General features: G+C 40.7%; 1 protein-coding gene across 1 annotated transcript in view; it reads left to right on the top strand.

The window, feature by feature from the left end:
• Nucleotides 1–4287: 4287 nt before the first annotated feature.
• qsox2 (quiescin Q6 sulfhydryl oxidase 2) overlaps nt 4288–27419 on the top strand; it is a 53204-nt gene continuing 30072 nt past the window's right edge. The window contains exon 1 of the mRNA XM_020472331.2: nt 4288–4647. Coding sequence (XP_020327920.1) covers nt 4374–4647 — 274 coding nt within the window. The 5' untranslated portion in view covers nt 4288–4373. The remainder of the gene's footprint in view (nt 4648–27419) is intronic.

Below are 27419 nucleotides of genomic sequence, written 5' to 3'. Positions count from 1 at the left end.
ATTAATTATAAACATCGTTTGACATGTTTCAACGAACTTTACCGGTACTATTAGGATGTATTCGTCTGCATGTTTTTACCGCCTTTGAGCCAGTGGATTACTGAACAAAACGCGCCAACAAAACTGAGTTTTTGAGATATAAAGAGGGACTTTATCGAACAAAACAAACATTTATTCCGTAGCTGGGACTCTTGTGACTGCAACCATATGAAGATCTTCAAAGGTAAGTGATTCATTTTAGCACTATTTCTGACATTTGTAATTCCATTACTTGGTCGTAAAATGTTTGTATGCTTTTGTAAGCGGGGTGCTGTCCTCAGATAATCGCATGGAATGCTTTAACCGTAAAGCCTTTTTGAAATCTGACAAAGTGGCCTGATTAACAAGAAGTTAATCTTTAAGCCGATGTATAACACTTGTATTGTTTATGACTATTTCTGTATTTTGAATTTGGCGCTTTGCAATTTCACCGGATGTTGTCGAGGTGGGTCGCTAGTGGGATGCCTGCGCCAGGCAATGCTACCAAATAGTAATTGAGTGTATGTAAACTTCTGATCGACTGGGAATGTGATGAAAGAAATAAAAGCTGAAATAAATAATTCTCTCTACTATTATTCTGACATTTCACATTCTTAAAATAGTGACCCTAACTGACCTAAAACATGGAATTTTTACTAGGATTAAATGTCAGGACTTGTGAAAAACTGAGTTTAAATGTATTTGGCTAAGGTGTATGTAAACTTTCGACAACTGCACATCCCGTAAAAAGTTTTTGTTTGGTTATCTTTTAGAAATAAAACATTTTCCTTCTTCAGAAGTTCCAGCTAGGCAGGCTAATGTTAGTTAGCTAATGAATTTACTATCTATCATACAGTAGGCGTATATTAATAAATATATATTTAATGTAAGTAGACATGCACTCATAATTAACTGTAGAGCATATAAAGCACCCATAAGCTACAGGTGGCTGAAAACACAATCATCGATGGATGAACGAGTGATGAATTTCTGGCCAAGGGTGGTCAATTTAAAAATAATTCCTTCCTCCCTTGCCCCTTGCCCTGCAAGTGTAAACTCATCAGACATAATTTGACATCATCAGCAGTGTCCACCTAATTTGAGGGCTGAGGGGATTGGGTGTCTTTTAAGTGTTTGGACTGCAACCAGAGTGTTCGCCAATGCATTGATCATGTGACCTTTAAGCGGAAACCGCATCTGAGAATTTGTTTTCACCGGACGACGCCCTCATTCAGACTTTTGACCCCCCCCAAAATTGGGTAAAGTAGATCATACACAGATTATACATACTTTGTTATTAACCCTCATGGACATGTGAATCCATCATGTAATTTTGTTTTAACAGAAACACACATATATATATATATATATAGTTTATTTTCGATAAAAAAAACTGAAATAACGTCTGATAGGGGGCATCTATATGCTAAATTAATTTGGGGACAGGTTGAAACACATGAAACATTCATGGACATTTAGCTAGCTAACTTGCTGTTGCTAGCTCATTTGTCCTGGGACAAATGCACAAGGTCCTTTTTCTGGATCTTTGTAGAATTTTAACCAATTTTGAGTCACACAAAATAGTGTGTTCTCTACTCTGACAATTAATCCACAGATAAAAGGGGAAACCTAGATAGTTATCTCTCCTCCTTCAGTCTTCTTCTTTTGTGGACTTTATATGGCGATTGGCAACCAACTTTTAATAAGAACCAAGTTCTATTTTAGCGCCTGGCTATGCAGATGCTCGTGAGCAGTTTGGATGAAATGATTAAATAGCATGCATATATTTATTTTGCAATACTCACATATGCAACACGGGCGGTATGGTCAGCATGTATCATGCTGACTACACCGAGCACGCGCATGTGCACGTTGATTTTGTCCATCCACACCAGACACAATCAGGACACGCAGGATAAAATATCAAAACGAACTCTGAACTAACTATATTAATTTGGGGACAGGTCGAAACACGTGAAACATTTATGGACATTTAGTTAGCTTGCTTGCTGTTGTCCTGGGATATAAACACTGGGTTGTTATTTTACATTAAATGCACAAGGTGCATTTTTTCCTGGATTTTTGCTGAATTTTTACCCTTTCTGAGTCCCACAAAATTGTGTGTTCTCTACTCCGATAATTAATCCACGGATAAAAGGGTAAACTTAGTTAGTTTCCAGTAATCTCTTCTTCTTCTGTGGACTTCATATGGAGGTTAGCAACCAATATTAAGGTGCATTACTACAACCGACTGGATTGTGGACCTCAGTTCAGCTTTCAATCACCCACATGGGTATATGCTCTTAAAAACCAATGAGGAGATGAGAGAGGCTGGACTTGAAGCACATCATGCATCAAAAATAGAACCAAGTTCTACCCTAAATTACAACCAACTAATTGCAGCATTACCGCAAAAAATGGAAGAGGAAAGTGGAAGGGGGAAAAAGTAAGGAATTTGTCTATACTAGTTTCATTTAATTTAAGGACCCAAAAAATGTACAGCCGTGCCAAATAGATTGCAAAATAGTTGGGAAGAGATTTTTGATGTACCGATTCCATGGCACATGGTTTATGAACTGATACGGCAAAACGACACCCTATTCGAAATGTTGAATTTTTCAATTGAAATTATTATACAGAATTCTTGCAACCAACAGAATGTTATTTATATGGGGGATATAACCTTCCCAGCATTGCAGATTTTACTGCGAAGAGGCAGAATCATTAGATCATTTGTTTTGATACTGTCCATATGTAGCTTGTTTTTGGTCACAGGTCCAGGAACGGTTGAAGAATTGCAATATTTATCTGGAGCTAACCCTGCGGACAGCACTACTGGGCGATCTGAAAAGTCATAGTCAGTCGATTAGTAATATAATAATACTTTTAGCAAAAATATTTATTTTCAATTTACAATCTGTAGGAACAATGAGAATAGAAAGGTTCAGAACTTTTGTGAAACCTCACAGCACAGTTGAAAAATGCCGGATGGATATCATCCATATATGGGAGAGGTTGAGGGTAGAGGAAGGACAAGAGTTAAAAACAAACAAAATAAAACTATTGTAAAATAGTGTGTCCATAAAATGTATATAGTATGTATCAGATGGAAATACAGGTCTGTGTATGTATGTATATAAATATATATATTTGATAAATATAAAAATAAATATATAAAATATATTTTAAAAAGTTATATTTTAGCATGCACGTGAGCAGGTATGTGTAACAGGTGTGATTGAATAACAAGTATGTGTACATTTATTGTACAATGCTTGTACGCAAATCGCAGGCGACGTGGTCAGCATGTTATGCCTCGATTACACCGACAATGTTTTTGCACTTTTGCATTTTGGTACAACAGAAGTACATTAATTTCCAATGGAACATTCCACTTGCCTTGCAGCATTGCGTCGCAGAGGCAGTTAACGTGCATTCTATGTGTCTCTTATGTTGGATTTATCGAATATATTCTTCAAACTGTATGCGCAGGCCGCTTGACAGAAATGGTAGCAAGCAGAAGGTGATTTATGAACTTTTGTTGCACACATATCCAGACGATGCTGCGTAACCATCGTTGGTGTGATCTAAGCGTTAGTGGAAGGTAGCGAGATAGTGTATCCAACATCAGACCAGGGTGACCGCTGAAGCACATTTATTGCACCGAAAATGTACAACTACGGCATTGACTTTTTGTTTTAAAAAATCCCAAAACAACAACGAACAATTCACTCGGATAAAAACGGAATCACTCTGAACACTCCCAAGTCCCAACTTCGGCAGACACATTTCACAGTCTCGCTGAAGATTCCAGCCGCAATCACAATATTTTATCACAGATAACACAATCACAGATATTTTAACGGATGTATAAATCATCCGCTTTGAGAGAGGAAGCCCACTGGCCGGCAGTGGGGGAAGCAGGAACGAGATGGATTTTGGCTGACATTCTGCAAATTTTCTCATCGATGAAACATTTGATCTCAATACAGTTTCCTATTTCCTACAATATCTTATTTGTTTTAAATCGTGTTGTTTAGAATGAGTACAAAGGCGAATTGGGTTATTGCACACGCGCACTTCACAGAGGAGGCGTTCCCTAACGGAAATATGCAGATGTCTGCCAGAACGCGCCAATAGGATCTCGCTAGCTAGTGCCCACCTTGCTTGTTCTGCCCACTATGGCTCATTCGTTCCCATTGGAGATGACAGGCTGTGGTATATCTTGGTTTAGTTTAACAAATCTTTGACTGAACCGAATCCGTTTGTCTCCACTCGATATACGTCATCAATTTTGGCACCAGGCGTGTCCGTCCGTAGCCTCTCGCTTTCCATCTCCACATTGTCTTTACGATATGGCGACTCTGTGTGTTGACCGCTGCCCTTCGCTCCGAAAAACAGGTTTTTTATTGTTCAAAACGAGCATTATTTTTGTGTTTCTATTTAATCCGTCTCTAACCACTCGGTTGTATTCTGAGGAGGACCCCGTGGTTATACTGACAAGCGCGACTGTCAAGCAGACTTTGGTCAACTCTTCCACTGCTTGGCTGGTCCAGTTCTACTCATCATGGTGTGGTCACTGCATCCAGTACTCTCCTACCTGGAAGGCACTAGCTGGCGATGTAAAAGGTGAGTCTTATGGATATTTCGCTAGCTAGCACGATAAAAAAAAAATTTGCGAGCCTTTTCTAAATTCTCTCTCCCTGTTGTGTTTCTGCTATCTTCTTAGCGGATAGCTAACAACGTTAGCTGGCTAATATTATTAGCTGTTTGATAACTAGCTAGTTTGGTAGCTACCTTAATTGAGTTTGGATTAAAATGTGATACACTAGTTAGCTAACATTACAAATAACAATAACTGTAAGCATCATCATAATGTTAGCTATTGCGTGCATGTTTTCTTAGCTAACGGTAGCTATTTGGATCTCGATGTTTTTTTTCTCCCTCATCTGCTCTTCTAGTCCGTCAACATATGGTACGGTTTAACACCGTGGTTAAAGTTGGTTTGAGATTAGATATTTGCCGAATATTCGGACCTTAAATCTTCAATAGGTCGCGAACGATTTGATCTAACGTTACATACACCAGATTAGTCTCTTTCATGAAGTAAAAAAGCTATACAACATTGCAAGGGTCTTATTTTTAGATAGCCTTGCGCACTGACACTAGTTAAAGAACAGTCAACAAAGTGCATGATCACAATATTCAAATTCTCTTACACCACGTGACTTGGCAACCTCATTTGTTGTTTGAATAACAGTTTTAACATACTGTATACTGCACACTTAATGAGTGTATATAATACTATACACTATTAGTTAATTTTAGTATACTGTAAACGAACGGTATCCTTTCAGTTGAGTGTACTAGCTCTTCGCTTCTCTACTGGAAGTTGACGCTGTTGCTATGCAACCTCTTACTAGCTTGTTAGCATTACAAATGACTAGCTAGACATTTTATGACTACGGGTGTGTTTTCTAAATTCAATTTGTAGTTCCAGAGTGCTCTCTTGGCGTTTTGTAAATTCAGAGCATTCAAAGTTCACACTGGTCGAGGAGTAGGGTTGATCTGAGCGTTCTGACCTCACAACGGCAGTCAAGCACCCAAGCTAACTGGCTAATGTTGGCTAGCTTGTTAACTACTTCCTCACTCTAGAACTCCTCACTCTGACCATTTCACTCTCCCTAGCAGAGCTGATTAACCTGTTTTTTCATGTTGTCTATAGCGTTGGTGTCTGTAACTGCTGCTGGCACCAATTTAAGTACGCTTTTTGCAGATATTTACTGACACCGGCCATATTCAACGGGTGTTGAGCTTTCATAAATGCATCAGTTATTCTGCGTTCTGGCACACTTAGACGAGAGTGCTCTGAAATTTGTGTAGATATCCAGAGTGAATTTACGAAAACGTACCCTTCATTAACAATGTCCATTGAGAACGCACAACGACTGTACCACTTTAGCTAAGCAAAGCATGATGTGAATAATCAAGTCAATAAATGTTGGGTAGTTTAGTTGAATAGCATATAATTAATATACTGGCAAGTTTGATGTATTAGTAGGCAACTAACATTAGGTAGCTAGCTAACATACAGGCACATACCGCTGTAATGATATGCAGTTCGTAAGGATAGCGTAGCTAACAAATTGTCTGTGTAACTTATTTGAAAAGTCATTACTTTATTACATTGCTCATCATTTTTTTAACATGTCATAATTATTTAAAGCAATGCATTTGTTGGACTTCAGCTAAATATTTTCTGCCATTTACTTCAAATCTGATAACATTTTGAAGCCATTCCCATTTTCTGAAGAATTGCATTATGGGCTCTAAAAGCACAGAAATAGTGTCCACTGCTTATATACTTGATATTTTGGTGTATTTAGTACAAGATCTGGGAACTTTTTGCGTACCATACTATGACCAATAAGCATACTGCACCCTCAATTTATATCACAAATAATGTGGTTAGTATGAGTATGCAAACACAGCTTCAACTTTGTATTAAAGGCTTTATCATACTTCTGCGTTTTGGAATGCGGAAGCATCCTTTGTTGGGTATGAATAATTCCAGTCCCTTCCTTGGTTACTGAGTACAAACAACAATGGCGGAGGCTAAGTCAGTGTTTTTGTATCTTACTTCTCTGTACTAATAACGGGCAAAAGCATCCGTACATAAGTTTCCATGCTTTTCCAAGAAACTTGGAAGAGAGCAAAAAATTGGTTCATGCTTGTGAAAAGAGTTGAATGCCCTACGTTTAATACTCTGTGGTACCACCTTTGTATGTAGCCTACATTTCAACACAAACGGACTACACCATTGCGGCTGGTCGCAAACTGCTGAAGATCAGAGTTGTCCTGTCCCGGTTTCGTTGGAATAACTGGGGGGAAGATCTGCCACAACGGGAATCAGTGTATGAAAGGACGAGCTCATCTCGGAGATGATATTCATCCCTTCCCTTCTGTACATACACATTGCGTCCTATGTCTAACATTCAGCATTATAATATTAATGTAATTCTATGTCAATACACATCAGCTATGTAAAGAATGCTGCCATTTCTAGCAACATTCAAACATTATGAAAATAGGAGCTAGGTTAACGTTACACTAGTTCTATTAAAGGTAGACCAGTGATTAGCCTAACATGCTGACCACACAGGTCGCATCGCGTACCCGAGCGTTGCAAAATAAATGTACACGTACATGTTTTTCAATCATTGCACCCACACTGCTCGTGCGCGCCAACGAGCGTCTGCATTGCCAGGTGCTAAAATAGAAATTGATTATATTTGTGATGCAGAACACTCTGCAAGTCCTGCTTCTCCCATTTCCACATTGGTAATGCACATTATTAGTTAGTTGCCAATCGCCATGTAAAAGAAACCTGGAAGGAGGAGAGATGTCTTGAAACGATTCAGTTGACCGTTTTATGTGAGGATTACTTGTCGGAGTAGAGGACCTTGTGCATTTCAGGTGAAATAACAACTCATTGTTTATATCCGGACAAATTAGCTAGCAACAGCAAGCTAGCTAGCTATAAATAGCACAAATGAATGCTTTTCGACCTGTCCCCAAATTAATATAATTGGTTCAGAGTCTGTTTTGATATTTCAACCTGCTTGTCATGTTTGCGTTTGGTGTGGGGGGACAAAATCAAGTAGAGCACACGCGCGTCCGGTTTGGGCATTGTGTAACTCAAGTGAAGTCAGCTAACCCACATTTTCATTTTTTGGGGATAGAGTTTATCTACCTATTTTACAAGAATAGTGTCATTTTCATTAGTGTTTACCATCCTACTTATCCACAGTGCTTAGGCTTTAATGGGGTCACCTATTGACTTTACCACTGTCCCTGATGTAGACATTATGAACAATGTCCAACCATAAATAAAATATGATCTAAATCAGGGTAATCTAGTCAAGTCACTTTCAACAGGTGCACTGGATGCTGCAGCAGAAAGGATCAGAGAGCTCGAACATCAAGTCCAGAAACGGAGAATAAGCCACTCCCCTCAGTTACAAGTCAACAGATTCTGTGCTTCTGATGAAGATTTTCGATTCTATACCCATTTCCAGTTGGAGATTTTCACTGCATCGAAGCTAGTCCAATGGACAGAGAATGGGATTGCTAATTGGACAGGAAACAACCCCCAGTCCTAACCGCAAGTTGCAAATCAATGACAAGTTCATCCTGTATTGCTGCCATTTAGCTTTAGGATTGAAGGTGAAGGTCTTGTCTGAAATCTCTAGTAGAGGTCGACCGATTATGATTTTTCAACGCCGATACCGATTATTGGAGGACCTATAGTGGAGCACCTATAGGACCTAAAGCCTATAGTGATTAATCGGACAATTTAATTTTAAAAATATACATTAAAAAAAATGTGTAATATTGACGATAACAACAATACTGAATGAACACTTATTTTAACTTCATGTAATATATCAATAAAATCAATTTAGCCTCAAATAAATAATGAAACATGTTCAATTTGGTTTAAATAATGCAAAAACAAAGTGTTGGAGAAGAAAGTAAAAGTGCAATATGTGCCATGTAAGAAAGCTAACGTTTAAGTTCCTTGCTCAGAACATGAGAACATATGAAAGCAGGTGGTTCCTTTTTAACATAAGACTTCAATATTCCCAGGTAAGAAGTTTTAGGTTGTAGTTGTTATTATAGGACTATTTCCCTCTATACCATTTGTATTTCATTAACCTTTGACTATTGGATGTTCTTATTGGCACTTTAGTATTGCAAGTTTAACAGTATAGCTTCCGTCCCTCTCCTCGCTCCTCCCTGGGCTCGGACCAGAAACACAACGACAACAGCCACCCTCGAAGCAGCGTTACCCATGCAGAGCAAAGGAAACAACCACAGGCTCAGAGCGAGTGACATTTGAAACGCTATTAGTGTGCGCTAACTAGCCAGCCATTTCACTTCGGTTACACCAGCCTAATCCCGGGAGTTGATAGGCTTGAAGTCATGAACAGCGCAATGCTTGCGCACAACGAAGAGCTGCTGGCAAAACGCACAAAAGTGCTGTTTGAATGAATGTTTACGTGCCGGCTTCTGCCTACCACTGCTCAGTCAGATGCCTGTATGCTCAGTCAGATTATACGCAACGCAGGACACGCTAGATAATATCTAGTAATATCATCAACCATGTGTAGTTAACTAGTGATTATGATTGATTGTTTTCTATAAGATACGTTCTTAATGCTAGCTAGCAACTTACCTTGGCTTACTGCATTCGCGTAACAGGCAGTCTCCTTGTGGAGTGCAACAAGAGGCAGGTCGTTATTGTGTTGGACTAGTTAACCTTTAGGTTGCAAGATTATATCCCCTGAGCTGACAAGGTGAAAGTCTGTCGTTCTGCCCCTGAAGGAGGCAGTTAACCCACCGTTCGTAGGCCGTCATTGAAAATAAGAATGTGTTCTTAACTGACTTGCCTAGTTAAATAAAGATTAAATAAAGGTGTTTTAATTATTATGATTATGAAAACTTGAAATCGGCCCTAATTAAATCGGCCATTACGATTCATCCGGTCGACCTCTAATCTCTAGAATAAGTGTCCCTACTGTCATCCATGTAGTCATCACATGGGCCAACTACTAACTAAGCTAATCATTCCCCCGTTGAAGAGAACAGATATGAGGACACTGAAAGTATGCAGGCCATAGCTCATCTGAGGACTAGTATGAACCAATATTAGCCCTTCAAACCCACCTTCTACTGTCCTACATTCTTCCTGTTCAGCTCTGCCCAAATTCCTTAACTTGTTATGGCTGCAATCCCGATATCGGGATCAATATGACAACTACCAGTGAAAATTCAAACCACAGAAATCTCATAATTACAATTCCTAAAACAGACATGTCTAATATAATTTTAAAGCTATTCTCGTTGTTAATCCCACCCAAGTATCCAATTTCAAATAGGCTTTTCAGCGAAAGCACTACAAACGATTGTTAGGTCTCCACCAAACCACAATAAGCACAGCCATTTTCCAGCAAAATATAGCATTCACAAAAAGCATAAATAAAGATACAATTTATCACTAACCTTGAATTATCTTCATCAGATGACACTCATAGGACTTCATGTTACACAATACATGCATGTTTTGTTTGATAAAGTTCATATTTATATTTTAAAAAATCTGAGTTTACATTGGCTTACTAGATTCACTTGTTCCAAAAACATCAAGTGATTTTGCATAGCCACATCGTTTCAACAGAAATACTCATCATAAATATAGATGATAATACAAGTTATACACATGGAATTATAGACATACCTCTCCTTATTAATGCAAGCGCTGTGTCATATTTCAAAAAAAGTTTACGGAAAAAGCAACCCATGCAATAATCTGAGACGGCGCTCAGAACAGTAGCCAAATTATCCTCCATATTGGAGTCAACAGAAACCAGAAAATATATGATAAATGTTTCCTTACCTTTGATGAACTTCATCAGAATGCAGTCCTAGGAATCCCAGGTCCACAATAAATGCTTGATTTGTTTGAAAATGTCTGTTATTTATGTCCAATTAGCTACTTTGGTTAGCGAGTTTGGTAAACAATTCCAAAGTCACAAAGCGCGTCCACTATAACGTGACGAAATGTCCAAAAGTTCCGTAACAGTCAGTAGAAACATGTCTAACGATGTACTGAATCAACCTTTAGAATGTTGTTTACATATATCTTGAATAACGTTCCAACCAGAGAATTAGAAATACTTCAGATGAGCGGTGGAACGCAAGTCCTTCCCCTGTGAACGCGCCTGGTGAAAGCATGGTCCACTCATGGCTGTGGTGACTATTTCCTGTGTCAATCGACCCCCCCCCCCCCCCCCCCCCTTCACATTAGAGTCATCAGACAAAGTTCTATTGACTGCTGATATCTAGTGGAAGGTGTAGGAAGTGAAAACTCATCCATATCTCGCTGTAATTTCAGTGAGACCTTGGTTGAAAATATGCCACCTCCAGGGAAAAAAAACAGGAAGTGGAATTTCTCAGGTTTTTGCCTGCTATATGAGTTCTGTTATACTCCGACATAATTCAAACAGTTTTAGAATCTTCAGAGTGTTTTCTATCCAATACTAATAATAATATGCAAATATTAGCAACTGTGACTGAGGAGCAGGCCGTTTGATATGGGCACCTTTTCATCCAAGCTACTCAATACTGCACCTGAGCCATAAGAAGTTAAGATGAAATCAGTGACTGACTGTTGTGTAAATTCATTTTAGTAAATATGTTATTTCTTGTTGGCACACTTTTTTTTTTGACAGTCATTTTCAATCACCTTGTATGACCATTGTAAGTCAGTCATCTTATGGCATTCCCTGTGACAATCAGTTCTATTCTGGAATTTGTTTGGGGAGACTGCATTGTAGACCCCACCCGGTAAATAAAGCTGTTGACACTTCAAATCCCTTCAGTCCCTTCAAAATGTTTTGAACATTGCAATGTTTTTTTTACACCTGTAAATTTAGTTCAAAATATTTGGTAAAAATTGGACGCACACACAGTTCCAGCATTAAGTGTAAAGCTGTCTGTTCTTGTCTTTGTTGCTATGTGCTGGGTGGCTAAAGATAAGTCACACCATCTGGCCTTGAAGACAACAGCAGCATTATTTACATAATTTACAATTACATCCCCTCAGGCCATTTTCAGATACTCATCCATGTACAGTACCAGTCAAACGTTTGGACATATCTACTCATTCAAGGGGTTATCTTTATTTTTACTATTTTCTTACATTGTTGAATATTAGTGAAGACATCAACACTAAGAAATGACATATGGAATCATGCAGTACCCCAAAAAGTGTTTAAAAAAATCTAAACAGTCTTGAAAGAGTTCCTTCATATGCAGAGCACTTGCTGGCTGCTTTTCCTTCACTTTGTTGTCCAACTCATCCCAAACCATCTCAATTGGGTTGAGGTTGGATGATTGGAGGCCAGGTCATCTGATGCAGCATTGTCCATCAACTCTCCTTGGTCAAAAAACCCTTACACAGCCTGGAGGTGTGTTTTGGGTCATTGTCCTGTTGAAAAACAAATGATAGTCCCACTAAGCGCAAACCAGATGGCATGGCTTATCGCTGCAGAATGCTGTGGTAGCCATGCTGGTTAAGTGTGCCTTGAATTATAAATAAATCAAAGACCGTTTCACCAGCAAAGCATCCCAACACCATTACACCACCTCCTCCATGTTTCATGGCAGGAACCACACATGCGGAGATCATCCGTTCACCTATTCTGCATCTCGCAAAGACATGGTGGTTGGAACAAAACATCTCAAATTTGGACTCATCAGACCAAAGGACAGATTTCCACCAGTCTAAGGTCCATTGCTCGTGTTTCTTGGCCCAAGCAAGTCTCTTCTTATTATTGGTGTCCTTTAGTAGTGGTTTCTTTGCAGCAATTCGACCATGGAAGCCTGTTTCATGCAGTCTCCTCTGAATAGTTGATGTTGAGATGTGTCAGTTACTTGAACTCTGTGGCATTTATTTGTGATCAATTTTTGCGGCTGCTCACTCTCTAATGAACCTATCCGCTGCAGCAGAGGTAACTCTCATTCTTCCTTTCCTGTGGCGGTCCTCATAAGAGCCAGTTTCATCATAGCGCTTTATGGTTTTTGCGACCGCAGATAACTTTCAACGTTCTTGAAATGTTCCGTATTGACTGAACTTAATGTTTGAATAAAATATAATAAATAAAAAGTGAAAAGTGCCCTTCCCTTATCTACATTAAAATAATTTAATTTCAGTAGGTCTCCTTTTTCTATTTTTTTCTATTTCACATAGTACACCCTTGTGGTTGTATCTGTTGTAGGTAACTAGGCTCCAACAATGAATAATGTGGATCAAATAAATAGCATCAAAGGATACCATACAGCTTACAATAATTAACACCTTGTGAAACAGCTGCAAAAACCAACCCTGTTATATTTAAGATTTTAACACAAACGTTGAGAGTTTTGGGCCATTAATTTCTCACAGATTTGTTGTGCACTCACATGGCAATCATGGACTGAAATATTCTGCTGTGTGGAATATAGAGGAGGTGGTTGCTGTGTGGGTGTCACTTGTTCTCAACAGGCAGCCAGTCTCAGAAGGGGGACTTGAAGAGGGAAACTGCAAAGTCCAGGAATGCTGCTCTCTTTGTTCTGAGTGTGTGCAGTGCTAGTGTTTTTAGTTAATCTTTGTATCTCAAATATTATGTGCTCAGTATGATAGAGCAAGATAACTTTCTTAGCAGATCATGACAGTGGCTGTAGATGATGTAATGAAAAGTTGGAGGGTGGTTGGTAATGGAGGACATCAGGTGAATACGTGTCTGGGTGTTGGGCAGAACCCCTAGGTCCTGGAGAACAGGAGCAGAGTTAAAGGGAACAGGGTAGGAGACAGAGACTTAAACAAGCAAACACACAGGTTATACTTTACTGTGAAAAAAATTGATGGATTAGTGCAGCGTTAGAAATGGGAGATATGTACTTTTCAACACTTGGAAGGTATAGCCTAACTCAAGCTGGTCCCCCTCCAATTCAGAGCACAGAGAATCAGACTGATTTGGACTCACTGGTTCTGGTGGATGGGATACCTCCTGGGGGGCTCGGACAGTCGATGGTCCTAAAGTCATTTGAAGAGGTACATTTTTATAAGTTTAGAGAACTACCATTTCTTGCTATCTCAAATGTCAACCAAAGCTTAACATACTTTGTCTTTTGGGCTTTACTGAAGTGTAGGGCGTCAGTGCTTCCAGTGGTCGACCGTCCAACTTCTCCAACTGTAGAAGATTGTTCGCTTCCACCGAGGTAACCCTAGGAAGAGAAAAATATCAGTGTTAGGGAAACTTAATCTAGTGTCAGGTTATTTTGTGTGTAAATGCAAGTAGTTATTGAGATTTTTATATTCACTTTAACAGATGTTAACCCCAGCTAGTAGCAAAAGAGCAGCGAGGTGTCCCAGGTCTCGCCTTCCCTTTGTCCTTCTTCCAAACCAAGTAATTCTCCTGGATGTCGCAGCACTTGGTCCCCTTCTTGATTCTGCTCCGGTAGCTCTTCTTCTGTTTCTCCTGCACCTTGTCCATGTTCAGTCTCACCTTGATTGATGACAGGAATGTAATGCAATTATATTTCATATTACAAATACATTTCTTACATATCTCTTGGAGGGCAAGAAAATAAATTAACAGCTGACTATCATTTTTACCTGGTCAAAAATCTCCACATCCTTCTCAGTCCGTGCCTGAAGGTAGTCCTTGAAGGTGTTCTGATCTGGTTCGACAACTTCCACCACATCAGGTGGAGTTTCAGTGATCTAAAAGTACGTTATACAAAATAGCAATAGTCAAACAACACTAAGTCGATCACAAATTTATAAGACTACAGTATATGCAATAATTGTATATACAATTGTGTTTGCCTCATTCAACAGCTGCGGCTCCCGCCTGTACTCAGCCTAGATGCTGCTGTTGTGTGCAAAGAGAATTACCTTCAGGTTGTTCTCCCACCCTTCCTGGTACCAATCAAGGAACTTGCCCATGGCAAGAGGGTCTGGGTTGGTCCTTTCACCAAACCTGGAGGAGGGGGTAGGAAAGCGTTATCTATTGACAATGTAAGATATTAAAATGTCTGATTTATGTACAATGGAAAAACAAAAACAAATGGTAAAAAATAAATAAAATTAACCTTTGGTGACAGAATATAACCTGTAACATCTGTACCTTGTTAGGGAGATTTACTTTTTTCTTACATCTATTGTGTCATACAGAATGCAGATTTTCATATTTGTAAGGACACACATTCTTTGATATTGCGCTCTGCTGTGGTCAAATAAAGAAACCATTATAACATTTTAATAGGGACACTTACCGATCATGTGCCATGGTGAAACAACTGATGGGCTTCAACCACAGCCTTCAACCTCTCAAACTTCTGCATGGTAGACAGGGTACTGACCTTTTAAGCAAACAGTGACAAATTGAAACATTGTGCTCTCTGATAAGACATTCATTGAAATAATACTAATTTCAGATATAATAGAATGTACTTAACCCTTTCTTTATTAAGTACATTCTATTATTATTTCACTTGCCCAGCTGTCCACCTCCTTGACAATTCCCTGTCAGAATAAGTGTAGGTTGATTTTGGCAGTCATGTGTCTCACTCCGAAATGGCCAGCATGCATCTGTCAGCACGGCCTCTTCTTTAGTAAAAGTCACCCTCCTGTGTGGCTGGCCATCCTTCCCCCTGGTTAAGGGTATTTGGAATTACTGTAATTGCTTACACCTATCCATTTGATTGATCAGGTTTAACTTATAGCTAGACACCTCAATATGACAGAGATATAACTATCAGTGGAGGCTACTGAGGGGAGGACGGCTCATAATAATGGCTGGAATGGAGTCAATTGAATGTATCAACCACATGGGAACCACGTATTTGATACCATTCCATTTACTCAATTTCTGACATGAGCCATCCTCCCTTCAGCAGCCTCCACTGAACTACATGTATAGCTCGCAACTAGCTAACGTTAGATGGAAAATGTTTGTTGAAAAGGGTTGTACATAACTTCAATTAGAACTGGACTGTTTTAGCTAACTGCTTAACATTACCTTGAATTGTGAATTTCTCAATGCTGCGATCAGTCTTCATAATACTTCGCCTGGTTTGGAAAGACAAAAGAAAATCTCGAGGGATGCCTTTGAAGTGCAAGCTACATACAAACAGAAAGCTGCAATAACAGTTACAGTAGCTTACTTGCTAGCTAGCTAACGTTAGCTAAATAAAACCGTCTGGCTAGCTAGCCAGCTACTGTAGCTGGTTAGCTGACTAGGCAGGCTGAGGTATAAAATTATAAGTACATTAGCTAGCAACGTCAATCTTAAAACAGCTTAAATTATTTATTCCTATTTAACAATATGTACTTATATAACGACAAATACATGGTAAATAAAGTTTTCTCTTTCCAGTATTTTCGGTCCTCTGAAGCAGTAGGTAGTAGGCAGGTTGTCACAGTCAAAAACACCTACCTTGGAGAGCAATTCTGAGGTAATAATTTTGTGCGGACTGAGCGTGCGTTTATGTTGTGAAATAGAACTAGAACTGCCTGCGTCCTCCTTCCTTCACGACTGCTACGAGGTAAAATAGAGCCAAACAACCAGCATAGCAACGGACGCTTTGGTTAATTTAATCCGGTCAGAATGTTGCAAGTTGTAGCAACAGAAGCTTGAACTCATCGAATCCCATTGTGATGTAGATTGGGACACTATTTGGCATGACAGGTCCTCAGTTTCCCACGCCAGTGAGTTTGGGACAGACACCGTTGTAGGCCATTTGCGCAAGGCATAAGAAGCAGTGCTTGACTTGGGCAGGAGCTCACCGGAGCTGAGTACCGGCATCTCAAATGTTCTACTGCTTGAGCTCCTGGTCCTCCTATAGAATATTAGCTCAAAAGTATTATGGAGCTCCTACACCTAAATATAAACAGTACCAGCACCCAAAATTATTACCAGAACCTATTTCAGTCAAGCACTGATAAGAAGTAATCAGGTAGGCCTATTTCTTGACGTTTCCACTGGATCAGAGCATGACGTTTTTGCATTTCACGCTGATTCATTATCTTAAGGTAGAAAGATGGAAAGATTTTTCAAATACTTTGAACTCTATGGTCATTCTCAATGGTTGTAAAAACACACTTTTTTTGTTTGCCTGTTTTGAGGTGAAAACATTTCTTTGAGAAGCTCCACAGCTTGTTAGTGGTGGTGCGTTAAGCCAATCAGAAATACTATCAGATCCCCAAATGGGCACGTTTAATATGCCTACATTTGGGCCCAGGCCAGGTAGCCTAGAGGCCTACTTATGTGCTTGCTCATCCCTACTCAACATTCACATGAGCACTCTAAACAAAAGACAATGACTAAATTGACGAAACTCATAAGAAATAAACCAAAATTGGTTTCTCACAAGTGTAGCATAGTTGGTGCGCTCTGCAAACAATTTGTCCACTTTGACAATGAGAATGGTAAGACTGGAATAATAATATTTTATGCATTAACAGAAATGACTGAAACAATCATTGTAGATTAAGAGTTAATGGTAAATGTACAACTGGTGACGTCTACATTGCCCATGCAGCATTTATGGTGTACGGCCTCAGCAGAAGGCAGGGCATTCATACTACTTGCGCTTCGCTGAGCAGTGCAGAGCTGTCAAGGAAGTAAATTTGTTTATACAACATGTACCACCCCCACCTGCCGTCAACCAATTATGTCAATGCGGAGAAGCTATACAGAGCCCTCAGCATTGTTACAAAATTTGGGAGGCGCATGGAAATGCGGTACGGACCTTGTTTTGGTAAAACATGTAAGGTGTTTGGCAGTAAGTCCAACCGGCCTCAGAACTGCAGACAGGTGGGGTTATGGTATGGGCAGGCATGAGCTTCGGACAATGAAAGCAATTGCATTTTATCAATTGCAATTTGAATGCACGGAGATACTGTGACAAGATCTTGAGGTCCGTTATCGTACCATTCATCCTTTGCCATCACCTCATGTTTCAGCATGATAATCCATGGCCCCATGTTACAAGGAACTGTACACAATTCCTGGAAGCTCAATGTCCCAGTTTTGCATATTCACCGGACATGTCACACATTGAGCATGTTTGGGATGCTCTGGAGCAGTGTGTTCCAGTTCCCGCCAATGCCCTGCATCTTCGCACAGCCATTGAAGAGGAATGGGACAACATTCCACAGGCCACAATCAATAGCCTGATCAACTCTATGTGAAGGATATGTTGTACTGCATGAGGCATTCTTAAATGGAAGAAGTTTGGGACCACCAAGACTCTTCCTAGAGCTGGCTACTCGGTCATACAAGGTTCGTCACAAACATTATTTTACCACAGCCTCAAATGTCATAAACCCTGCCTGTTTGTACAATTTTGCCTTTTCAAATCTGATTTTAAACTTAACCCTAACCTTAACCACACGGTTAACATTATGCTTAACCCGCCTAAACATAAATTATGACCAAAAAGCACATTTTTCTTTTCATACAGTTTTACGATATAGACAATTTTGACGTTGTGGTAACTAGTGCAAATCCTTAATTTGGCTTCAATGCACTGATGAGTCTTTACATAGGACTGAATGGTATCACCTGATCGATGGCTTTTTCCATTCATTTATACAGTCATTGGTTTCAATGCTTACATTTTCTTGGAAATGCTTTATCCTAGTAGTAGATACAGGGCCAAGGTGGGCCTACCTTTTTTTTTTCTTTTTTTTTTCTTAATCTCGTTTGTCCTCTGTGACCACCTAGCCAATTCTTTCATTTTCCAGTAATTTATTTGTATTCTCTCTAACAAGCAGCAGTTTAGCTATAGTATTATGCTCATCACATCAGGAAGTATGAACCGGTGTAGCACATAGTACTTATTTTAATCAGACGCACGAAAAAGACTGTTTCGATCCAAGTTGGATCCTCGTCAGGTTTCGGCTCCCGAGTTGTATCTTCGCCAGGACGAAATGTTGTCGTCTTTGTGCGTCTGATTAAATCACCATACCAGAGTTGCAGATATTTACTTTTTTATTTAAAATGTTCATCTATCCTGCACCTGATAAGTTGGATGTGAATATTTTTCATTTTTCCCCCGTTATTCGCTCAGCACTAAGATGTATACAATAGACAAGATTGATCATGTTGGCCTAAATTCTCACTAAGAAGCATTCTGACGAATTGCATGTTTTTTAGGGAGGCAGACTGAGTTCTTGAGAAGATGAGGAAGGATCACATCAGAGAGAGCTGTTTAATTAATACATTATACCTCTTTGTTGGCACATGCTGTCGGCTGGCTGGCTCGTGAATGGGCGCCTACCAGCTGTTACTCTCTCAATGGGGGTCATTCAGGCTCATTGTTTCCTATTGACCCATGGGCTTGCATTTCTCCACATGAGCCCAGACACATTAAGGATCGTAGGAAGATGGAGAATAGGAACAGCCCATGGACACCACTGGCTCCACTCACAGCCTTTTCTTTTCATACAGTTGCGGGGGGTTAACCAACAGTTGTTTTGTATTGCCTTCAGGCACAATTTAAAAAATCTATCTGTTGCTTTCTCCACCAACAATCTATTTAGCCTGTCCTTTAACTTTTTTTACATTAGTGCCGGCCTGTCGGCTAATCAGCCGGTTACAGACTCAGTTTCAGCTGGCTACTTTTCAATTTGCTAGTCCGTCGAGCCCTCTCCCACTAGAATGAACAATGTGCATATTTTAGTGATCTATTGATAGTATAGGTGCCTGTCACTCACAAAGCAATTGATGACAGGGATTTTCAGTCTGCTGTCAGTCCCGCTTTCCGTTGTGCGCAGTGGTTGGTTGCTGTCAAATTTTGTTACACAGAGGAGGGAGAGAGCATGATGCTTGTGAATTTGCACGTCCCATGTAATATAAGTGGCAACAATGAGTCAAAATCCACTTAACAATAATTAGGCTTTCTGGAAGATTTATTTTCTTTCGCGTGTTTCACATAGCCAACCATAGCCAACCATAGGCTATTTACTGTGTTTTGATTGACAACTGAACAGCAAGTGTTGACTAGTTTATAAAAGGTGTTGAACTGATGGAATAAAGTTGATCTTCTACATCCTTTTGCCATTCTAAAATTATGCAACGTGGTTATATGTCCATGGTATTGCATTGGTACCAATGGTTTCCTTTCCTAGGATGTCGGGGCTTGGCAGACAGTGATGCTAAAGTGTGTGTCAGCCAGTGTAGCCTACCATTTCAGATGAAACGTGTTAGCAATCCTGATCAGCTAACCGGGTGTTTTTATTTGCTTAAATCACTGAACACAATAGGTTCTTATTAGAGACTGTCTTCTATCTCCCTGACCGCACATCACTGAGGTGAGAGCCTTTAATTTGCCTCACTAATTTGCATAGGCTACTGGTAGGCCTAGGCTTTTTGTCGATTTGCTGCAGATAAATTATGAAAACATTTTATGAAGATGGTGGAGAGCCTCATTCTGGTCTAAATATCAGAATCGGCGCCCTTACGGAATCCAGGCATTAAAATGGAATTCAACAATATAAAATGTTTTATTGATGTTAGTAGAGAATCAACTAACTGTATTGAAAATGTATTAATTTGCCCAAGTTTATCATAAGACATGAACAGAATATATTATTGATTCGTATTTCTTTAACTTTCTGAAGAGGCAACAACTATGCCCCTGTCTGTGTGGTGCGCGTCTAACACTTTGTATAGCCGTTAGTGATGCTAATGTAAACAGTTTCATTTCGTTTACAATAACGTCTTCATATCGCAATCAAGTGGTTAATCAAAATTCTATCAATGAAATAAAAAAGACACAAACCAAAAAAGTAACTTATGTTGCCATAGCCAACTACATTAAAAATAACCTACATAAAGCCAACAAATGAAAACATTGCAGTGTGAAGGTAGAAAATGTACCTGATTTTTAAATATCCTATAAATCACATTGGCTACCCATGGCCTGTCTGCAACGAACTTGAAACATTGTATCAACTATTAACTTGGATCCAGCCCAAAGCTTGTGCTGGCGAACTTGCAACATTGTATGAGATCTGCACCAGTGAAATCGGGACAGACACAACTATAGGCTATTTGCGGAAGGGATAAGAAGAGGCAGTGCTTGACTTGGGCAGGAGCTCGCCAGAGCTGAGTACCAGCACTTCAAATTTTCTTCTGTGCTCTAAACAAAAGACAATGATGAAGTTGACAACTCGTAAATGGAATGAAATTAACCAAAACTTGTTTCTCACAAGTGTAGCATAGGTTGTGCACTTTGCAAACAGTGTGTCCACTCCGACAATGAGAATGGGAATGCTGGAATAATATTGAATGCAATAAAATAAACTTTGGTTACAGTAATTTATTTCACATTTATTTAACCAGGTAGGCTAGTTGAGAACAAGTTCTTATTTACAACTGCGACCTGGCCAAGATAAAGCAAAGCGGTGTGACACAAACAACAACAGAGTTACACATGGAATAAACAAACATACTGTCTATAACACAATAGAAAAAGTATATATACAGTGTGTGCAAATAAGGCAATAATTTGGCCATAGTGGTGAGAGAATTACAATTTAGCAATTCAACACTGGAGTGATGGATGTGCAGAAGATGAATGTGCAAGTAGAGATACTGGGGTGCAAAGGAGCAAAAATAAATAACGGTATGTGAATGAGGTAGTTGGATGGGCTATTTACAGATGGGCTATGTACAGGTGCAATGATCTATGAGCTGCTCTGACAGCTGGTGCTTAGTTAGTGAGGGAGATATGAGTCTCCAGCTTCAGTGATTTTTGCAATTCGTTCCAGTCATTGGCAGCAGAGAACAGGAAGTAAAGGCGGCCAAAGGAGGAATTGGCTTTGGGGATGACCAGTGAAATATACCTGCTGAAGCGTGTGCTATGGGTGAGTGCTGCTATGGTGACAAGTGAGCTGAGATAAGGCGGGGCTTTACCTAGGAAAGACTTATAGATGACCTGGAGCCAGTGGGTTTGGGGACAGATATGTAAGTGAGGGCCAGCCAAAGAGAGCATACAGGTCACAGTGGTGGCGAGTATATTGGGGCTTTGGTGACAAAACGGATGGCACTGTGATAGACTACATCCAGTTTGCTGAGTAGAGTGTTGGTGGCTATTTTTTTAAATGACATCGCCGAAGTCTAGGATCAATAGGATAGTCAGTTTCATGAGGGTATGTTTGGCAGTAAGAGTGAAGTATGCTTTGTTGCAAAATAGGAAACCGATTCTAGATTACATTTTTGATTGGAGATGCTTAATGCGAGTCTGGAAGGAGAGTTTACAGTCTAATCAGACACCTAGGTATTTGTAGTTGTCCACACATTCTAAATCAGAACCATCCAGAGTAGTGATGCTGGACGGACGGTCAGGTGCGGGCAGCGATCAGTTGAAGAACATGCATTTAGTTTTACTTGCATTTAAGAGCAGTTGTAGGCTACGGAAGTCGAGTTGCATGGCATTGAAGCCCGTCTGGAGGTTAGTTAACACAGTGTCCAAAGAAGGGCCAGAAGTATACAGAATGGTGTCGTCTGCGTAGACGTGGTAACAAACATTGTAGATTAGGAATTAAGGGTTAATTTATGTAGTGGGGAATTGATATACACTAACAATCAAATGCAAACAAACACAATGACGTTATGAAACAATGAATGTGCACAAATTGGCGGGAGAGAAGTGCATTGTGCATCTGGATGCTTGGTCATTCTGACATCTGTATTGGCCATACAGCATTTACGGTGATATGGCCTCAGCAGAAGTCAGAGCATTCATTTGCCTAGTTAAATAAAGCGTTTGTGTTTCTCGGAGCAGTGCAGAGCTGTTGTCAAGAAGTGAGATTGTGTTCATACAGGATGTACCGCCCCCGCCTACCGTCAACCAATCATGTCAATGCGGAGCTATACAGAACCCTGCAGTACAGAGCTCAATTTTGCCTCTGCATGTCTCTGGAGGCTCTGCAATTGTGTCCCTCTAATATTAATAATATGCATGTCCATCTCTCCTGGCTCAAAGCTTTCTGTTTGAACTACTACCTCAAAGTGGAGGAGAGATTAACTTCATCAATACTTGTATTTCTGAGAGGCATTGACATGTTGAATACACCGAGCTGTCTGTTTGAACTATTGGCGCACAGCTCAGACACCCATGCATATCTCACAAGACATGCCACAAGAGGTCTCTTCAGTCCCCAAGTCCAGAACAGACTATGGGAGGAGGTGCACAGTACTACATAAATCCATGACTACATTGAACTCTATTCCACATCAATAACTCTTGAGGGCCCAGAATATTTCATAGAATGTTGCAAGTTTGCTAGTGAGTTTCAGGTTGACCCAGTTGACAGTTGATACAATGTTTCAAGTTTGACTATGCATGGCCTGTCTGCAACAATGTGTTTTATTTTTATCAGGATATTTTCTACCTGCAGACTGCAATGTTATTTGTTGGCTTTATGTAGGCAATTTTTACATAGTTGGCAATAAAAGTTACTTTCGATGTATATAATTTTCTTTGAGATAAAATCATTGTCTGTGTTTAGCGATACAAAAGACTATTATAAATAAATTAAATAAATCTGTTCCATGAAAATCTGCGAGTGACAAATCACAACTGGCACGCAGATCGGTAGAAATGGTAAGATAAATTGGCGCTCCAAATGGAAAAGTTTGCCGACAGCTGGTATAGCCTATTACCATTAACTTCGGGAGAATAATGGCAGATTCTGCGAAGGCCAGCAGCAGGAGGAGGAGGGTCAGGAACAGTTAAAAAAAAAAAATATATATATTCTGGTTAGGCTGTCACTCCTGCTTGAGTCATTTGTGTGTCTTATTTAATACTACAGTGTGCTTAAAACATCAGACAACTTCAGTACATACAGTGCATCCGGAAAGTATTCACATCCCTTCACTTTTTCCACATTTTGTTACGTTACAGCCTTATTCTAAAATTGATTCAATAGGTTTTTTTCCTCATCAATCTACACCCAATACCCCATAATGACAAAGCAAAATCAGGTTTTTAGAAGATTTTTTTTTTTGAATGTATCACATGTGCCCTTTACTCAGCACATTGTTGCTTACAGCATCAAGTCTTCTTGGTTATGACGCTACAAGCTTGGCCCACCTGTATTTGGGGAGTTTCTCCCCCATTCTTCTCTGCAGATCCTCTCAAGCTCTGTCAGGTTGGATGGGGAACGTCGCTGTACAGCTATTTTCAGGTCTCTCCCAAGATGTTCGATCGGGTTCAAGTCCGGGCTCTGGCTGGACTTGTCCTGAAGCCACTCCTGCGTCGTCTTGGCTGTGTGCTTAGGGTCATTGTCTTGTTGTAAGGTGACCCTTCGCCCCAGTCTGGGGTTCTCTGCGTTCTGGAGAAGGTTTTCATCAAGGATCTCTCTGTACTTTGCTCCGTTCATCTTTTCCTCGATCCTGACTAGTCCCTGCTGCTGAAAATCATCCCACAGCAAGATCTGCTGAAACCAGATGCTGCTACTTCATCTGGATTCCTCCAGATGTGACACTTGGCATTCAGGCCAAAGAGTTCAATCTTCGTTTCATCAGACCAGAGAATCTGGTTTCTCCTGATCTGGGAGTCTTTTGGCAAACTCCAAGCAGGCTGTCATGTGCCTTTTTAACTGAGCAGTGACATCCGTCTGGCCACTCTACCATAAAGGCCTCATTGGTGGATTGCTGCAGAGATGTTTGTCCTTCTGGAAGTTTATCCCATCTCCACAGAGGAATTCAGGAGCTCTGTCAGAGTGACCATATTGGGTTCTTGGTCACCTCCCTAACCAAGGCCCTTCTCCCCCTGATTGCTCACTTTGGCCGGGCGGCCTGTTCTAGGAAGTCTTGGTGGTGCCAAACTCATTCCATTTTTAAGAATGATGAAGGCGACTGTGTTCTTGGGGACCTTCAATGCTGCAGACATTTTTTGGTACCCTTCCCCAGATCGGTGCCTCAAAACAATCCTGTCTCAGAGCTCTGCAGACAGTTCCTTCGACCTCATGGCTTGGCTTTTGCTCTGACATGCACTGCCATTTGTGGGACCTTATATAGACAGGTGTGTGCGTTTCCAAATCATGTCCAATGAATTGAATTTACCACAGGTGGACTCCAAGTTGTAGAACAGGGGTGGGCAAACTGAAATTCAACGGAGGGCCGCATTATTTAAATCAATTTGCTGGGGCCTCCCGGGTCGCACAATGGTCTAAGGTACTGAGGCGTCACTACAGACCCGGGTTCAATCCCAGCCTGTGTCACAGCTGGCTGTAACTGGGAGACGCATGAGGTGGCGCACGTCCGGGTTAGGAAATGTTTTGGCAGGCTGAGATTTCCTTGTCCCATCGTGATCCAACGACTTCTGTGGTGGGCCGGGCGCATGCACGCTGACATGGTTGCCAGGTGTGCTGTGTTTTTTCCGGGGAGTCCAAATGGGAGTTGCAGCGATGGGACAAGACTGTAACTATCAATTTGGATTCCACGATATTGGGGAGAAAAAACATCTCAAGGATGGTCAATGGAAACAGGATGCACCTGAGCTCAATTTTGAGTCTCATAGCAAAGGGTCTGAATACTTATGTAAATAATGTTTTTGTAAATACATGTGCAAAAAAAATCTACAAACCTGTTTTCACTTTGTCATTATGGGGTATTGTTTGTAGATTGGAGTTAATCATTGGTTTTTGGAAATAGTGGGGTGCCTGGCTGGCTACTTTACTTTTTCTATGCAGCCCCGAAATCCTTATTTATTGGCGGTAAGACTGACCTGTGAACGTTGGTGTTTTCCGTATCAGAATGTACAGTCGTGGCCAAAAGTTTTGAGAATGACATTCATTTTCAAAGTCTGCTGCCTCAGTTTGTATGATGGTAATTTGCATATACTCCAGAATGTTTTGAAGAGGGATCAGATGAATTGCAATTAATTGCAAAGTCCCTCTTTGCCATGCAAATTAACTAAATCCCCCCCAAAAAATTCCACTGCATTTCAGCCCTGCCACAAAAGGACCAGCTGACATCATGTCAGTGATTCTCTTGTTAACACAGGTGTGAGTGTTGATGAGGACAAGGCTGGAGAGCACTCTGTCATGCTGATTGAGTTCGAATAACAGACTTGAAGCTTCGAAGGAGGGTGGTGCATGGAATCATTGTTCTTCCTCTGTCAACCATGGTTACCTGCAAGGGAACACGTGCCGTCATCATTACTTTGCACAAAAAGGGCTTCACAGGCAAGGATTTTGCTGCCAGTAAGATTGCACCTAAATCAACCATTTATTTGATCATCAAGAACTTCAAGCAGAGCGGTTTCCATTGTTGTGAAGAAGGCTTCAGGGCGCCCAAGAAAGTCCAGCAAGCGCCAGGACCATCTCCAAAAGTTGATTCAGCTGCGGGATCGGGGCACCACCAGTACAGAGCTTGCTCAGGAATGGCAGCAGGCAGGTGTGAGTGCATCTGCAGGCAGGTGTGAGTGCATCTGCAGGCAGGTGTGAGTGCATCTGCAGGCAGGTGTGAGTGCATCTGCAGGCAGGTGTGAGTGCATCTGCAGGCAGGTGTGAGTGCATCTGCAGGCAGGTGTGAGTGCATCTGCAGGCAGGTGTGAGTGCATCTGCAGGCAGGTGTGAGTGCATCTGCAGGCAGGTGTGAGTGCATCTGCAGGCAGGTGTGAGTGCATCTGCAGGCAGGTGTGAGTGCATCTGCAGGCAGGTGTGAGTGCATCTGCAGGCAGGTGTGAGTGCATCTGCAGGCAGGTGTGAGTGCATCTGCAGGCAGGTGTGAGTGCATCTGCAGGCAGGTGTGAGTGCATCTGCAGGCACAGTGAAGTGGTACAGGGATTGGACTGGGGTAAAATAATTTTATCTGAATCCCCTTTCCGATTGTTTGGGGCATCCGGAGAAAAGCTTGTCCGACGAAGACAAGGTGGGCACTACCCATCAGCCTGTGTCATGCCTGAGACCATTCATGTGTGGGGTGGCTTTTCAGCCAAGGGAGTGGGCTCACTCACAATTTTGCCTAAGAACACAGCCATGAATAAAGAATGGTACCAACACATCCTCCGAGAGCAACTTCTCCCAACCATCCAGGAACAGTTTGGTGATGAACAATGCCTTTTCCAGCATGATGGGGAGCACCTTGCCATAAGGCAAAAGTGATAACTAAGTGGCTCGGGGAACAAAACATCGATATTTTGGGTCCATGGCCAGGAAACTCCCCAGACCTTAATCCCATTGAGAACTTGTGGTCAATCCTCAAGAGCCGGGTGTACAAACAAAAACCCACATTCTGACAAACTCCAAGCATTGATTATGCAAGAATGGGCTGCCATCAGTCAGCATGTGGCCCAGAAGTTAATTGACAGCATGCCAGGGTGGATTGCAGAGGTCTTGAAAAAGAAGGGTGAACACTGCAAATATTGACACTGCATCAACTTCATGTAATTGTCAATAAAAGCCTTTGACACTTATGAAATGTTTGTTATTATACTTCAGTATTCCATAGTAATATCTGACAAAAATATCTAAAGACACTGAAGCAGCAGACTCTTTGGAAATTAATATTTGTATCATTCTCAAAACTTTTGGCCACGACTGTACTTTTTGCCTTTTTTAGTTTCACTAAATTCATTAACGGCTTAATTAGGATTTGTACCACTGCCTTATAAGGCATCCGCATGCTTCCCAAACAACAGTTCAGAAGAGTTTGTGCATATATTTGGATATTTTGTGAATTCTTTACTTTGGTGAGTTTTTCCGGCTGTTCGGGCAAACGTTTTTTTTCTAGAGCCAAACGAAGTCTATGCCCCTTCGTCAGTGATTGGTC

This window comes from Oncorhynchus kisutch, linkage group LG3, assembly GCF_002021735.2.
Source record: "Oncorhynchus kisutch isolate 150728-3 linkage group LG3, Okis_V2, whole genome shotgun sequence".
Lineage (NCBI taxonomy): Eukaryota > Metazoa > Chordata > Actinopteri > Salmoniformes > Salmonidae > Oncorhynchus > Oncorhynchus kisutch.
The sequence above is the reverse complement of the archived record's forward strand: the minus strand, read 5'-3'. Positions and strand labels throughout refer to the sequence as shown.